Source organism: Vanacampus margaritifer, chromosome 16 (genome assembly GCF_051991255.1).
Source record: "Vanacampus margaritifer isolate UIUO_Vmar chromosome 16, RoL_Vmar_1.0, whole genome shotgun sequence".
Lineage (NCBI taxonomy): Eukaryota > Metazoa > Chordata > Actinopteri > Syngnathiformes > Syngnathidae > Vanacampus > Vanacampus margaritifer.
This window is the reverse complement of record NC_135447.1, coordinates 19,658,563-19,676,547: the sequence shown is the minus strand read 5'-3', so window position 1 is coordinate 19,676,547 and position 17,985 is coordinate 19,658,563. Positions and strand designations below refer to the sequence as shown.

The window sequence follows — 17,985 nt, the reverse complement described above, 5'->3', positions numbered from 1 at the left end:
TTATTTTAATGCTTTATGGTTATGCACTCATTCTTGTTAACTGGAAAAATTAACAAACTCTGAATATCGACCAATGGTCTAACCTCCTCATAAATCACATTTTAATGTAAAAAATCTCTGCTTATATAATAATTTATACAAACATGGTCTACTTACGTAGAATAACTTCCATTGGGCACTAAGGGTTAATATTCTGAATTACTTCATGCTTGTTGGTTAACTTTCTAGGTGCTGTTCCTCCTCGCGGCGCGTGGGCGGCTCTGCCCCTCTGTTGGCGGCTGGGTGGCGGCTGCGTCTTGGCCGTTTCCTGTGTCTCTTGGGGGGTGCTGCGTTGGGGTGCTCTCCCTGGTGTTCGTCGCTCCGCGCCAGGCAACGGGGTTCTAGGCGGGTGGACCTCCGGAGTGCCCCGTGGTTTCCTCTCCCCTCCCCCTTGCCGCCTCTCACTCTTCGTCGACAATCCACCCACCCCCACCCCAACCCACCCATCCTTCTCCGCCTCCCAGGCACTTCTCCCTCATCATCCTTCCTCCTCCACTCTCTCCCTGCTGCCATGCCGCCGCCCCTTCCCCTTCTTGTCATGAGTGGGGGAAGCGGGGGGCTGAGAGTGGCGGAAGCGGGGGCTGTGGGCCGGTGAGGTGCCTGGTGGGCCTGCCGTGCCCTGTTCTGCTGCGTTGGGCTTGGGCTGCGGGTCGGGTTGGGAAGCCCTTGGGGGTTGTGCTTGCCCTGTCCTGGCCGGGGTAAACGGCTCCCTTCTTTAGTGGAGGTTTTTATGCATGCCAGATCCACCACACTAGCATTTACCTTGAAAAACCGTAGTGTCCATCTAAAATGGCATTAATAGTCGCTTCTTTAATTAATTCCAAAAAGATATCTGTTTCATCGTCCCCCCAAACATACCTCACTTTTTCATCCGACATTGCTTTGTGACTACAAATGTATGTGTGACGTGACATCCTGTCAAAACGTGCAACGTGTTTCCGGTCTTGCCAGCGTTTATTCGCAAAATCTGTTTCCATAGCCAAAATCGTAATTTTATTTTTTCGATTCGCTTCAATATCAGCGCAAAAGTGTAAAAACTTTTTGGGCGAATTTTGGGCCCTTTTTTGAGCGTTTACATTGAGTTTTATTTTTGCATTTCTTGAAAATTCTAATAAAATTGGATGGAAACCCACCTATTGACACAAAAAGCTTAGAGCAAGCACAATGACAACTTTGTGGACTGGTGAACAGTCACAAACAAAAATCAAACTTAACTCGCTTTTGCCTATGTGCTTAGGTTAGGTGAGAGTTATCTGTCATTTTCAAATCTTAATTTTTTTGTGGGAACAATGGGAACAGGTGTGGGAACAGATGTTGTTTATCCACAAGACTTACTTTTGACATTGAGGTACATGGACTTGCTGACATCAGCCCCAACATCATTGCTCACTCGACATAGGTAGAAACCACTGTCTTCTTCCAACACGTGTTTGATGAGCAATGAGCCATTAACCAGCACCTCGATGCGAAAGCCTGAGTTGAGAGCGATGGATTTGAATTGAGGGACTCCAGCACCTATGGGAAAGTAAGTACAATATAGTGCCTTTTTCATTTTACATATTAATTGGTGGCGTCGGACCGAAACATCCTATGTCGCATTTGGTAAATTTCTTCTTATTTTCACAAATCTATCAACACATGTAAATGTTATTTTTATACATTCTTGACCAATCGAAAGTGCTCAAAATGGCTTGCTGTCATTGAGAATTCAACGCTAACGGTAGAACAAACATGCCATTTTTAGGGTCTCCTGAGAAGTGATGATTTTGGAAGTATGAGGATTCCGCTCAACGCCAGCGGTATATGATAAATAACCAACTAATCTGGTAGCTTCAAAGCAGAGAAACACTTGTGCTAATTTTTATACTATAATTATGTATACTTATTCATCAATCCTCCTGAGGTGTGGTATACCTTCAAAAACAGTAAAATAGTGATAATATTGGGATAACTTAATTTTCCTCCCACCTCGCCAACCATGTCCATTGCATGAGAAGGGAGGGGGAGCATCCCAAATTATCTTTATAGGCCAAACATTGTTTTAATGTGCTTTCAAGTGCAGAAATTAAAACCAAAACACTGATGACAACTATATATCAAAGAAACGTTATTAATCATTTTTTTATGAGACATTTGTGGGCCCTTAAATATCTTAAAGTAGCAGGCACTTGCCTGTGTTTACTCAATGGTAATTCTGCCCCTGCCCTGTGTACCAGTACATATTTTCTACTTCCACAGAAAGGTATTTTTTTGTTAATATGTGTTTCTCATCTCTTAGCCCTTATTTGGATTTGAGTGGGTGGTTTATACATTCAACCCTCATGGCAGTCGATCTTATGTCTGTTTGTAGGGCAAAAAATATATATACCGTAACCAGAATAACTTGCTTAGGTATAAGTGGTACAGACCTTTTGCACCTACTTCACGTGATCACGTAACTTCATCAGTGTGGATGGCAGATGTGAATGAATGTTGAATTGAAATGGATGGAAAACGGAGTGACTTAGCGACTGTTATCATACTAATTAGAAGTTATTATTGCCCATCTAGCCATGACATCTACTAGTTCGACTGAAGTTTGCTTGTCGGTAGAAGTGTCTCATTTAGTCGGGGCTCATAATGTTAGAATAAATGTACATAAGTTATCCCATATTTACTTTATTAGTAATTGCAAAGTATTTATTCAACATTGTGAATTTATTCAACATTGTGACCCTATGTTTGAACTATGTGGGTTGGGGTTGTCTGTGGAGAAAATAAGCTACAGTTGCAACACAGGAACTGAAACTTAACAAGACAGCGGCTGGAACATTTTACGGTTGAACTGTGAACTTTGACTGGACCTTTCCACGCTGAAGAAAAACGTCTGTATTATTGTCTGTGGGATGAGTCATATCCGTGAAGATTGGCAGGTTGCTGCTTTGTACAACCCCAAACCCTTTAGAGCAGCAATAGGCTATGTAACCAGGGCCTACCCAATAAAAAGACGCGATTCGGCGGAGTGAGCTCCAGAACGGGTAGGAGATTGTCCTAATCTGTGAATATCTCTGTCTGTTTTCCTCGCGAGCAAAAATAATCCAAATTGTTGTCTTCCTTCCTGGTCTGTTGTTTATTAAATGTTCTAGGTTGACTAAACCTGACACATGCGTGTGATATTTACAGAAGTTGGAGATTGCTAGTTTGGAAACAGACCTTACCTTCTATCACCTGCTGTGTTCACTGATTTAATAAAATCACACCCCGCACGACCTATACCATGTAGCCAACACCGTATCCCCTTACACTGGAGCTGATTTAAAAGCTTCGTTTTTTTGGCGCTGGCTGGGTCTCCGGGATGAGATGCTACGCTGATAAGATACATAAACATAAACATGTTTAACATGTAACTGATTTTTTTTAACGTTCATTATGGAGTGGCTTAATGTTGCCAAAACTAGGGACAGTCTAAAGTGCTTAATGTTAAAAAAATAAAAATAAAAATAAATAAAAACTTAACGTGGCTTAATGTTAGAAAACGATGACCAATCGCGTGAATTTTCATTGGGAAATGTTGGTGGCAATTGTTTGGATATTTTCGGAGTGGACGTGAATTTTGGTGGCGATTGCTCATTTTCTAACATTAAGCTTTTTTTGAACTGAAGCGTTTTAGACTGTCCTTTTTTTTTTCTTTTTTTTTTTTTACACATTCCGTCCTATATTGAACTAATATGGAACTGATAGCGTAAGTCAGTGTGTATGTGCCATTGGAGTGGACGGCAATTATTTGGTTTGTTAATGTGATTTAAAACACGCTGTTGTAATTCGACACCTACTGTTGTAATTCGACACCTATGTTACAATCTTTATTAGTGTATGTTTGGTAGTAAAATATATAAGCAGTGATCCTTTCACTTGCTATCCATCCATCTTCTCTCTTCATCAGCAAGTATGTGATAAAAAGTTTGGTTTACACTCTAGTCTATTAGTACAAGCTGCCACACAGCAATATATAAATCATTTTAGAAAGTAATCAATTAGATACAAGAATTTATGCTTACGAGTTTCAACGGTTTCAATAGATGCACGTGGTTATTTTGCCGTCCAGTGTGCCGGAGGGGGGCGTCCCATGAAGGCTGTGATGTCACGTGCAAAAGGTCTATAGACAATATATCGCAGGAAGGTCATGCTTCTTCTTTTTTTTTTTTTTACCTTTGGAGTATTCCCATTGGATGGTAGGGACAGGATAGCCTTCAGCCGAGCAGTTCAGAATCACAGCTTTACCGTAGATACCATCTTGGTCTTTTGGTTGCACCACAAATTTCGGAGGAACTGAAAATAAAACATCCATGAGATTGGATTAGGCTACATCTTCTTCAAATTATCACATTGAACTCTTTCATTTATGAGGGATACTTCACTTTTTTGATTTTTTTGTTTTTGAACGATTGTAGGTACACGATGATCCGACATTAACTCATTCACTCCCAGCCATTGTCACTGAAGCAACCACCTTCGCTCCCGGTTGTTTTACTAGATTTTGACACTTGGTTTTGCAAGGCCCACAGAATATTGTGTTCTATTGCTATTAAAACGTGGAACCTAGCAAAAGATTAGAGTCTCTTCTTTTATCAGAAAAAAAGTATTTTTGTATCTGTTTTCGTTTTGTAGCAATTAACATTAAAATATAGCTAAGTTTCATCATTATTCACAAACCTGTTCAAAAAAGGCAAAAAGAGCTTGTTGCAACACGGCCCTGGCTGATCTCTTATACTCAGAGGCTGCATCAAAGCCTTCTGTATGTTTTAGCATTAAAAATAAAAAAACATAAAAAAAAACATTTAAAAAAAAAAACGTATGGACTTTACTACGTTTTTGAGACAATGGCAAAAATGGCAATATTTAAAATTGAACGTTTTTATAAATTTTTTGGGCAAATGAGTTAAGTTGTGTAGACTTTCCACTTGAGCTAAAGTTTTGTATGCTTACCGCGGACGATGAGCTGACTTTGATGCTCCACAGCTGCAGCCTGGTTGCGTGCGATGCATGTATAGTTGCCATTGTGCATCAGAGTGAGATTGGAAATGCGGAGTGAGCTGGTGAAATCTATGTTGTCAATAGTTACTCCAAGGCTGGCAGGGATCGGCCGCCCGTCCTTCTGCCATGTGATGAAGACCGGCTGGTCACCCGACATGACCACACAGGGGATGAAGACTCGTTGGCCAATGGAAAACCGAGGGAACTCAAATGGGTGGATGGTAGGTGGGACTGTGCAAAAGAAATACAATTTTAGATGCTCTGCCTGAAGGTCAACACTTTTCACACAGTATCAAAACATTAAAATGCAACCTCTGAAGTATCTTATTTTCTGTTTTCTGTTTTCTGTTTTCTGTTTACTTTTTTCTCTTAGCCCCCTGGGGACACTGAAACCATCATGAGAACCAGATCAAAATGAAAGATTTCAAATAACATTTAAATAAGCAGCAATTCAACGCTTATTTAATTCACAACAAAATAGACATAATGGGCTCCTGGGGATTCCCTCTCTGCAGCGGTGGAATGCTAAGCAGCTTGGAAGCAAATTAGTTGGGGGAATGGGGGCGTAGCGTTGTCTACGTTGTGTGATTCCACTCTTGCAAGCTTGTTAGCACGTCAAGACCTGCCTGAGTGCGTGAGAGAGGGAAACGAGGGGTTGCCAATCCAGCATTTCAAATTATGCAGTGTCATTGTAGAAGGAACGCTGTGTGGGGTTATCGTCATCTCGCTCTGCTAGGCATCACTGAATATTCAGATGAGCCTTGATAAACTGGGTGGGATGATGGATAGGGTGCGTTGTTATCAGTGAAAAGATTTTTTACAGGTTGTCACACATGCTACATATATCTGAGTTTGCTAACAGGAAAGTATGGCACTGCAGTATCTGAATGCAGACTGATAAAGCAGGCTCATTTTATTGTTGGTGGATCTTAAATCCCAGGGAATGATAAAGTGGGATTGGTAATTAACATGGCGGATTAATGTTGGCGTTACTCTGTTTTAATAGCATCGTATGTAGGGATTAGGGCTGCACAATATTGGAAAAAACTGACATTGCGATTTTTGGGGGGTCTGCGATATATTGCGATATATATTGCGATATTAAAAATAGAAGAATTTTTACCAGATGACTTGAATAGCTGTTTGGGAAGAATTTGTTTAACTCACCATGACACCATTGTATTCATAATTTCAAATAATTATGTATTTGCATTGTAATGAATGGGGGGAATTTTTTTCAAATCTAATTTTTGTCATCGGAATGTGACAAATACAAATTTGTTTTATTGTACTGTACTCAAGTCTCCATGGCATGAGTAATCAATAGAAAGTAGTCACTTTGGGGGTGGGCTACTCCTTTAACGTTTTATTCCAATGCAAAAACTCTACATCTTACCACAAATATTTGTCTTATGTCTAATTCAATTATTATTATTATTAGCATTATAATTGTTGCAAATTGTTTAAAAACAAGTTACTTTTTAGGTGATGAGTCTTATCTTAAATGTAATAAGATTTGTTTAGACCATAAATGAGACATTTGAACTATTATTATTATTATTATATAAATATTAATATTAACCATTTACTGTTATTAACCAACTGCAAGATGCAGCCTGTGCCCGAAGCACTGCAGCCTGGTCCACTCGTTTAAGGCAGCTGCCCTCACCATGAGTAATCAATAGAAAGTAGTCACTTTGGGGGTGGGCTACTCCTTTAACGTTTTATTCCAATGCAAAAACTCTACATCTTACCACAAATATTTGTCTTATGTCTAATTCAATTATTATTATTATTAGCATTATAATTGTTGCAAATTGTTTAAAAACAAGTTACTTTTTAGGTGATGAGTCTTATCTTAAATGTAATAAGATTTGTTTAGACCATAAATGAGACATTTGAACTATTATTATTATTATTATATAAATATTAATATTAACCATTTACTGTTATTAACCAACTGCAAGATGCAGCCTGTGCCCGAAGCACTGCAGCCTGGTCCACTCGTTTAAGGCAGCTGCCCTCACCATGTTTGCTGCATTGTCTGTCTGATGGCATTTCATACCGCTTGTCGAGCATGTGGATCCTTTTTTTAAACCCCTCTTTTGTTGCAGTGTTAAATGGCACCATATCTTTCACCAGGTAAAAAGTTATTCCATCCGTGATTTGCAGGTGCTGTTTGGACTTCTTACCATGAGGTGTTATGCTGGCAAACGCGTCTGTAATTGTTTTTTGAGTAGATGAAGTTTCACCTCGTGTCCCATTTCTTAGTTTGAACTGGTATTACAGGGGCCTGCGGTGGCAATTCAAATGGTCGGACAAGTTAGTTGTATTACCTCTTGTTGCAGCAACAGCGGCAAGACACTGTTGGCAGAGGATTTTTTTTGTTCTGTATCTTCTTTTTTATAACAGAAATACTTCCATATTTCGGATGTTGACTTTCTTTTGGGGACTTAATCCACTGTCGCTTTTACCGCGTTTTGTCCTGCATGTCGCCTGTAGTGTTTTTCGAGCAGTAGCTGTGAGAGTGGAGGGGCCGACGGAGACTGATTAGCAGGAGGGAGGGGGAGAGCGAGACGGCCTGTGCAGAGCATGGAGTAGCTTGCTGTTTTTATGAAGCAAAACAAACGTTTGCTTGTTCTAAAAAAAAAAGGGAAAAAAAGATAAAAACATTGCACATCCTGCGATACGCACATCGCAATCGCGATGTTCAAACAATATATCGTGCAGGACGCACACATGTTAAAAAGGCCAGCGTCTTTTTAATTTGTGGAGTTCCAGCACCCTCTGGTGGTTAGTTTATTAGTGCAGTTTAATTTTAATTAGGCATTTTGGCCACCTTTGTTTAAGACTAATGCTAATCGCCAGATGAAGGGGAACGTAACACTTTTGAGTTCCTCCACAAATGAACTTGAATCACAATGTGTGCGCGTGCATTAGCAAGTAAGTGCCTCAATATTCACTGTTAATTACATAGAAGTTAATGTTACCTGTAATATTTGAACTATATGTATAATTATGACCTCAGTTAATTAGCATTGTATAGATGATAAATTTACATGCAATTGCTCATGTTAATTTTATTTGTATTTTTTGTTCTACATAAACCACATCCACACACATACACCCACACAAGCAAATTGAAATTAAACAGTCCAGAGAGAAACTCTGGTCTGATTATTTCTCACATGGAGAAAAACAAACACTGCAGTGGTTATGACTCCCTTAAATCAGTCAGACTCGAAAAAATTTCAACATCTACATAAAAAAGCATGATTTTTCACTTGCTTCAGCCGATCACAGCATTGTGAACTACATAGACCGTGTTTAGGCTGTTGGGTCAGTCGGAGGACATGACAATAAAATTAATGGTCAAGCTTATTTTTTGTCACTGGCACTGTTGTTATGTACAAAACACAATACAGTACAGTATTGTGCTTTTTTTTTCAAGATCATGACTTTTTATACAGTATAGTATAGTGAGCTTTTTTTCATATTGCCATCCTCCCTATACTATTGTGATAATTACCGGATTGTGAAGTTCATAATATTGTATTGTAATGTTTCAATATTGATACATGACTAATCATATGTTGAGTGTGTCAGATGAAATCCATACCTTTCACAGTGACATAGACACTCTGGTGTGTAGAGAGTTGAGGCTGCACAAGCACATTGCACGTGTATTCGCCTTCGTCTACGTCCTTCTGCACGTCAAACAGCTTAAGGGTGCCGTTGTTCTCGAAGGCCCGCTGGCGGTGGTTGTACGGTAGCAAATTGGAGTCCTTGTACCATTTTATGGAGTAGTAAGGGTAGCCGATGACACGGCAGTGAATGTACATGTCCCGCCCAGCGATTGCAGTGAGGTTTTTCATTGGTCTGATGCTGGCAGGCCCTTGAAGGACACATTGGAGAGACAACCCTCTTAAATTGATTTTGAGGCAGGGGGGCTGTGCAGACGTTAGCTGTATAATGTGTTTTTAATGTACCACAAATTTTACATGCCTTGATTCATTCTGACTGTGGAAAATTGAGAGATACATTATGCACAACACAAAGAGAACAATTGTAGCTTTAAAAATTGTTGTTGTTTTTTTAAAAAAAAATCATGCTAATAACACGTAATGGGTTCACAAACTGTTAGGGGCTGGACTCGCTCCTAAAATCTTGATTCGCTAATTGTACCGACAACGTCAGCAAACAAATTCTGGTTGGATTCGTAACCTAATATAACGTATTTTCAAGGGGGGGACAAAAAGACTTATTTCCTGGAAAATTAAATAAGACCTAAATAGTAAATTGATAACACTTTAGGTACACAATACGGTGTACAAAGCGTTTTACAAAGCCTGACTTACTATTATTTTAAAACGCTATGGCCAGCAGACACATTGCTGCCACATTGTTCTAACTACGGAATAGTTGTTCTTTGAAGTTTCAAATAGCTTACCTTAAGTAGAATATCACGCTGCATTGCGGCCAACGGAAGAATCTGGGTCGGTTATGCACACTTTGGTGTTGTAATGTAGCAAACACTATCGTCCTCGCATACTGAATGTTGGGGTGGGTTTTCCTGCATGCTACTTGGTACACTAAGCTAGATTTGCAGACCATAGATATACAAAGTAAGAGCTATAAAGCAAGCCATGTGATTGGCTCCAATAAGTTGAATTGAATTTAATTATTTTGCGACGCAGATCGGTTTATTCTAAACATCGGCGATATAGCTATCATAAAATCCACGTGCCATTTTATAACTGGAGCTTTAAAATAGAGACAATAGAGATCCCGACGTTGACGTCACACATTCCAACATGGGCGTTAGCGCAGCCATTTTAGCAATACAGAAAACGCTTCCGCCACTGAGTAAATGGCAAACGCCACACTTTAACAATAATAAACAGCTGTTGTGGACCAGCTCCCACAAAGAAGAAGCATAGTCCACACAAGGATCGTGGGGGTGGGGGTGGGTGTTATGGGTCGGGTCGCTGGAGCCTACCCCAGCTGGCTTCGGGCAGTAGGCAGGGTACACCCTGAACTGGTTGCCAGCCAATCGCAGGGCACACAGAGACAAACAACCATCCACACTCACAATCACACCTGTGGACAATTTGGAGTGTTCAATTAACCTGCCATGCATGTCTTTGGAATGTGGGAGGAAACCGGAGTACCCGTAGGAAACGCACGCAAGCATGGGGAGAACATGCAAACTCCACCCAGGAAGGCCGAAGCCCGTACTCAATCTCATGTCCTCTGCACTGGGAGGCGGACGTGCTAACCAGTGAGCCACCATGCCGCCTGTAACTTTATGTATCCTTTGTAAATAACTTGAAAATGAACTAATAATTTTGACTGTTTAACTACATTTTTGTCTTGTTATCAGTGCTTGGTGGTTAAGTTTAATATTCTGCCCTCGCAACACATTCTCAGCTTTGTGTAGCGAGACAGTATGTAGATTGACGCTCTAGAACAGGGAGGGGCAAACTCAGTCCTCGAGGGCCATAGTCCTGCAGGTTTTGGATGTTTCCCTTCTTCAACACAGCTGATATATGATCAGCTTATCAGCAAGCTCTGCATAAGGCTGATAACGATCCTGTTGATTGGAATCAGCTTGTGTTGGAAGAGGGAAACCTCCAAAACCTGCAGGACTCAGGCCCTCGAGGACTGCTCTAGAAGCTTTGTTGAGGATTCTGTTGATTATTTTACTATTTTCCTTCACAAGGAGGTTTGTCCTTAAATGTCTTTTAATCTTCTAAATTGTATTGAAATACTTGTGTATGGACTAACATGATAAGTTTTGCTTCTTTCTGCTCCGTCTCAAACTTGCATGTTATATTGTGCTTTTTTCTTTCCTCTGTTATGTTTTTATTGCTGTGCTGGTTTGAGACAAATCAAATCAAATTAAAATCAAATGACAAAGACTAAACAGCTGTCTGCTCAACAAGAGTAACAATGAGACACTCTATGGGGTAGATGTCACCGACTTCCGACTTCCGGTTTCACACATTAACGTAGTTTCCAGCCACTGATGGCCGCGTTAATGAAGACCCGCCAAACAACACCAGATATCCACAAAAACATGTTCGTCCTTAAAAAGGGTCCGGCTAGAAATAATGAAAAACTACGCAAGGCCTAACAGTTAACAGGGTGTTGTGAATCGATGCTTTTATTTTTTACATTGATGCATATTTTAAGCAGTTTACATCAATATTACATAAATTTTCGAGCCATCGTTACATCCCTAATAAAAAGGGTGAACAACAAGACGAGGATTTGGGATCCTCCTCATTGCTTGTGTAGAGATGATCACTTCATATCAGGTGAGTCAATTGCTGAATCAGTTAGTCATGTAGATGTAGCCCGATTGTATAGTTTATAAAGGTGAAAGACATGATCGGGCACTTTGTACATGGTGGTTGAATCAGCAGATGCTAACTTTCTTGAAGCTAACCTACCACATGCAAAATGTGGGGGAAAGAATCAGTTTCGTTTGATAGTGCTACAAATTATTTACAGTACATAGTTGAATTTAATAACAGACCAGCACCATAAAGAAGACTCTTTATGGCATAAATGACGGCGGCGCCGGCAAATTAGCAGATGCTAGGTGGCTAACGTACCTAAATAAGACAAGGCAAGACTTGCGGGAAACTGCTACCTTCGATGGCATTTTGACCACACATAAAGGGGAATTAAATCCAGATTGTACAAATTGGAAAGCCTTTGTATGATCACTTTCAGAATCACTCACCAGTGTAAGAGAGGTGGTAATTTATATCAATGCCGACATGCCTGAAATGTACTTGTAATGCTTCTTTTTTTTTCTAAATGATCGCATAGCAGTTTAAAATGTCGGCAACTTGTTAAGCTGTTGTCGTTTGAACTAAAAAAAAGACCAACATGCATATTTGTGCTTTCTTTATGTAAAAAGATTGGCAGGGTGCCATGAAAAGATTTAGAGCAAATTGATTGCGATTAAAAAAACAAACAATCAAACAGCAATCACCTGTTAGAAAAAAGCTACAAACAGTAGCGTGTTTGGAACTTGGGCGCATCCTGGTTTGTTCATCTCTTTAGCACAATTAAGAAGGTAACGATGTGAAAAACAGTCATTACACTTTGGCACCTTTGGAGTAAAATCTTCATTGCCTGACTGCATTTGGCATTCTTTCTACATCACTTTCAGATTGCCCTATTTAGCCATAAATCATGCATCAATGACCACAATCATGTTAAACCAATCAGTGTGTAGACGGTGACCTTCTGCAATAGAGAATCACTAATGCCCATGCATCAGGCACAGGGAGCTCGAATGTGCCAATATCACTGCAACATGACTACAGCAATCCAGCAAAGCATGTCCCTGCAGAGAGCAAATAGCTCTGCCATCATACACTAGCGTAAAGTAAATCAGTAAATCACTCTAACGGTGTCCCAGTATAAACAGCAGGAGCTGGGGTGGGTGAAAGGTATTTAAAAAGATAATGCTGTCAGTAGTGACTGATAATCAAATGTGAAACCACTCAAAGCTTTGCTGATTCTACTCTGATGGAAAAAATAAGCCTCCACCGAAAATAGAATACTTGGCCAATTAAAATAAGCATTTCAGCAGAATAAATCAAGACACGTTGATGTGTATATGTGATGGTGGGTTGGAAGAGTTGATCTGACAAGCACCTCTTACGTTTATTCGCGCCTGGTAGGAAACAGCCCCTGCTGAGTTATTGCAGATGCAGCGATACACCCCTCCATCTGGGACCTGGGTATGGCTGATGTTGAGGTGGCTGACCACATGTCCCTCAATATTGGTGTAGTAAGAGATGCGGTGGCGGCTGTCTCGTATCACTGGCTCGTCATCTAGCATCCAGGTCACCCTGGGTTCTGGCGTGCCTTTCACCGTGCACGATAGCGACACAAACTCGTTGATGTTGTAGACCTTCTCGCTAAATGAAGCCAGAATCTTTGGTGTACCGTCTGGTTAGCAGAAGCACAGAGAAAAGGCAAAGACGACATAAAAGCAAATTAGAATTACTGACCATTTTTTTTCACATATTTCTAATATTGACTATGATGGGGCGGATTGTCTGACCTTCTAAAATGACCTGAACAAAGTCCTGTGCAGACATCTTGCCATGTCTGGCAAAGCACTGATAGGCACCTCCGTCGCTTTTGGCCATTCCGGCCATGACCAGGTTTTCCTTGTTTTGGCCTGTCATTCGGACGCTGTTACTGGGGTAGATAAGCTCGCCGTTGCGATACCAAGACAACTGGGACTCTTCAGAGCCAGTTACACCGCAGGAGAGTGAAACCTGGCTGCCAACACTGCCCTTCACCTTCCGTGGGCTCACCACAACTTTCAGGGTCTCTGTAGTTTAAAGATGGTGTGTAAAAAGGTACATTCTATAAGTCTGCTGACAGACATCTCAACTGAACAATGCAGTAGAATGATGACAACATGCTAATTGCATGTATGCCAAAAATCATGAACACGTCATCGCCAGGCTTTTTTTGACCACTAAACCATTTGCCAATTGGAACGGTTCAAGGGCATAACATTTTCTCTCATTTCTACCATGGAAGGGATTGTTTGGAAGCACACTTTAAATAAGTGGTCAGGGTTCGCACCAGAGTTTTGAATTCTGTGTTTACAGCAGAGTTTGATTCAACAAATTAAAGAATGGTAGTGGGAAAGCGGCCTTGGGGTGCACTCAGACTAGGACTTAAACAAATACATAATAAATAATAATAATAAAAAACACAAAACAAAAAATTGCACTTAAGCAAATACATTATGGGTACTATCACAAGCATGCTTTAATACAACCATTGTAACAAAAAAAAATGTTTAGATGCAGTTTTTCTTGATAAACAAGATATGATATGCCTAGGTACTGGTAATCTTCTAAACCAGGAATGCAAAACTTGTACATTGTGAAAAGGTGAGTTACTGGTCTGCACACTCGTGTGCTTACCTATTTAGAAAGAACATTTATCAATTTTCAGCAATGCCTCCAAATCATTTGCGGAAAAAGCTCCATGGTGGTGGTAAGAATATAAAAAGCAACCCCAATCGCTCAGCACTGACCTTTCACCAGGAGCCTGCCAACCACCTCAGCATTGCCATAGCCGTTCCACACTTCACAGACATATGTGCCTGTGTCGCTGGGTTGGGTTCTCTCTATGAGCAGCCCTGTCACACTTTGTCGGTATCTTGTGTCAGGCTCCAGGGGCCGGTTGTCCTTCAGCCAGCGGTACTTGGGTGCAGGGTGACCAGAGGCCTTGCATGGCAGCTCCACTCGATGAGAAGCCATCACCTCACGGCGTTCAAAACTGTCCAGGATGTGTGGCGTTGAGTTGGTGGGATCTACGAGAAGAAGCAATATGAGCTTCAATTTGCCATTACTGCTCACGTGAGGTATAAAAGTCATGAGCAGGTATCATATCTGTCAGACTATCGTCTGTGGCTGGCTGGCTTCCTTCATTTTGCATTACAGTTTTTTTGTTTGTTTTTTAATGATTGCTTTAGCATGAATTACTCGGATATTGAAGAGGACAAACTACACAGATGAGATCACATCCTATTCAAAATGAATCGCTCTATATACACATAAGGTTCACATTTTTTATTCCGTTTCATTAATAGGTTAGGCTGTGACTGATATAAAGTGCTCAGCATAAATGAGTACGAAAAACAACACTTTAAACAATATTTCAATGAAATCAAAAACTATTTTTAAAAATATTGACAAGACTAAATTTGTATAATGTGTTTAAATTATAACATGAAAGTAAGGTTAGTAATTTACTATTATTAGAGAACAGAATTTTCAGTTTTATTCAAATTAGGGTCATGCAAAAATGAGTACACACCACTGAAAGTCTCTGGAGTAAAGCCCAATTTTTTTTATTACAAACGTCTACAGCTGAGTCTAATTATTCATTACACAAGTATCAAGCAGACTGTTGACTATGAATGGGTGTTACTTAAAGAAAACACTTTCCCATTTCATGCTGTTAGCAATGGCACCACATGGAATGGAAATGTCACAGGACCTGAGAAAGAAAATAATTTCTTTGCACAACAAAGGTGATGGCTACAAGAAGATCAACAAAGCTTTACTCATCAGTCAGAATACTGTAGCAAAAGTAGTACAAAAATTAAAAAAAAAAGATGGAACTGCAACCATCTCACAGAGACGTCCAGGTCGTCCACGGATGTTAACAACTCGACAGCAGCGACTTCTGATGAAAAGGGTGGAAGAAAATCGAAATCTAAGTTCACTGCAGTTATTTAAGGAAATAAAAAGCCAAACTGGGGTGACTATTTCCCGTGACACAATACGGCGTACACTGCAGAGGAATGGGACAATTGTGGGGTGTGCTCATTTTTGCATCACCCCTATTTGAGTAAAACTGAAAAATGTGTAATCAGTTTTTTATAATTAACCTTACTTCCACGTTATAAGTTAACCAGATGTATATTAAAGTTGGTCTTGCCAACATTTTGGAAATTGTTTTTGTGTTCATTGAGATATTGTTTAAAATGTTACTTTTCAAAGGGGGTGTACTCATTTACGCTGAGCACTGTATGTGTGTGTTTACTAGATACGTTTGTTGTCTAGAAATTAAATTTCTGCTGAATCATTTGTTTACTGAGTGGATTAGTAATTCTCTTATTAAAGCAAAGAACTCCATGATTAACTAAAGTAGCAACTTCAGATTATGAATACTTGATAATAGGATTTTTATTGTTTATTTTGCTCCTATAAACAAGCAAAGTCAATGTGGTGCCCCCAGAGGTTGCTGGGGAAATTACAACTCCCCTCAGTACCGTCTAAATTTCTCATTTGCCATTACGGCAACCCAAATAATCACTACACCATGTAAGGTTAGACTTTTTTACCTTTTAGGGAACGAAAGCAGTTTATGCAAAGCTATCCTGGTAGGGATATAATGTATACCATTAGTGTACCATATTTGTTGAACAGAGCCCTTGCTGTCATACTTTAAAGATTTAGAAGGAAACAGGTATATAGGGTTTTGGCCATTTGAACGTATATAAGGAATGGAGCTACTCCATTCCGTATGCTGGCATCACTTTTGTAGCAAAGAAAGTCTTTCTGATAACATCAGCTAATCAACAATAATATCCTTTTCCGACCAATTTGAAAGCATCATCGGAGTTTTCATTTCATCACTACAGATCCGGTGACCCATTCCGGAGCGTCACCGGACTCCGCAATGGGAATCTTCCAAACGAATACACCACAGGAAATTAACCAAACACAACATAAATGCTACAGACTACTGAAAATATAATTTCTTTCTCTTCATATAACCAAAATCAGTCAACATAGACAATCACAACAAAACATGTCCAACACTAAATAGACAAATAACATTCTGCATACTACTACCATCTGACTGTAAAATAAAAATTATAGTTTTATGCCAACTTTGTTTTCCAAATCCAACCTTAACGTCAAGCTCGCATGGAACTCCATGCATTAGGCATTACTGACACCTAGCTGTAGAAACAGCGCATTACATAATATGCTTCCAACAAGTCATTGTTTGTGAGACCAATTACCGTCATGGTTTCATGAAATAAAATTTTAGACTATTAAAAATACAAGCAGGAACATATATTTACATATAAGTAAAATGCAGGTTTTATAATTGTGAAGAAGAGTCATTGTGCTGGGTTCAATTGGTATGCCATCAATTGCAGTGTGTAAAATGGAGATGACTGATTGGCTCTTAGCTCACAAATGCAAATCATTCCTTTTCTGGACAAAGAGCTCTGCTGGCCGATGGTGTCATGCAACGGCTACTCCCATCGGACAAACTGCATTACACCCCATTAAATGAATGATGTGCTCGTTTATTAGTTCAATTTGTTCATTGAATTCACCTGGAACCTTTGTCTCCATCGAGTAAAGATAAGGACAATTGACTGAAGTTTGATTTTTTTTAACTCTTTTATTGCCAAAAATGTCAATTGACATTAAGGACACGCCCACTGTATACCACCAATAACGTCAATTAACGTCTACTACGTTTTTTCCTCTCAATGGGCAGTGCAACATCTTGTGCAGCGCTGCTTTGTGAATGGGGTGGGTAAAATCCCAAAACACCCACTAACTATGGCCAGCAGATGGCAGCATTGTATCTCTTTTCAATGGGCTCCAGGGTATCAAATTACATGAAAACATGGTGGATCTTAAGAAATAGAACGCTTTCATGGATTATGTGAATGATCAAAGCGTTTGTCACATTAAATCTTAACACAGCGTCACTAAACAAAAAAATATTAGTATCAAAGTCACTGTTGTGCAGAAAATGTATCTTTTCACAAAAAGCTTGTTTTCTCCTTAAGTCATTCAAATGACCTATTTTCAAATTGTATTACTAAAGAACGGAATAAGCTGGAAACACTTTGTTTTTCTAATGAAATAATGGAATCCAATATTTCATATGGTATCTACAATGTTTATGAAGTCATAGCACACAATATTCTGATTGCCTTGTTAATGAAATAGAAGGGAAAAAAAGATGTACCCAGGCAGATTACTGGAGGGAGTAGAGCAAAGTAACAACAGATATGCATTTCCTGGCTAACACAGACAATCAGAGCGATTGTCACCAACATCAATTTGCATAAGAAGCAAAATGAAAGAAAACTCTCTTAATACTTCACCATTTTAATCACCTTGCACTATGAATGTGCTAGCAAGATTTTGTACATGTACTGTATATCACTTCATGCATTTCTCTGAATTAAACCATGACTGTCGTGTAGACCGCACAACAAACAATGACCTCCCAGCCATGTTTCTTACTCGTCATGATGTCAAGGTCATGATTTTGAGAGTCTGGTTATTTCTTTAAACTGACACAATGAAGGTGAGGATAATTTACAGCATGTTTATT

At 39.7% G+C, this 17,985-nt stretch overlaps 1 protein-coding gene across 5 annotated transcripts in view; it reads right to left on the bottom strand.

Annotated features, from left to right (window-relative positions):
- dscama (Down syndrome cell adhesion molecule a) overlaps positions 1-17,985 on the bottom strand; it is a 191,747-nt gene that overhangs the window by 71,470 nt on the left and 102,292 nt on the right. For 4 of the 5 annotated variants that reach the window (XM_077545954.1, XM_077545951.1, XM_077545952.1 and 1 more), the window contains 7 exons: positions 14,138-14,416; positions 13,142-13,417; positions 12,730-13,026; positions 8,672-8,947; positions 5,005-5,283; positions 4,228-4,347; positions 1,375-1,554 (listed from right to left, as the gene is read on the bottom strand). In XM_077545954.1, the coding sequence (XP_077402080.1) occupies positions 1,375-1,554; positions 4,228-4,347; positions 5,005-5,283; positions 8,672-8,947; positions 12,730-13,026; positions 13,142-13,417; positions 14,138-14,416 (1,707 nt within the window). Of the gene's footprint in view, positions 1-1,374; positions 1,555-4,227; positions 4,348-5,004; positions 5,284-8,671; positions 8,948-12,729; positions 13,027-13,141; positions 13,418-14,137; positions 14,417-17,985 lie in introns of those variants that run through there. The other variant, XM_077545955.1, reaches the window with a different exon arrangement.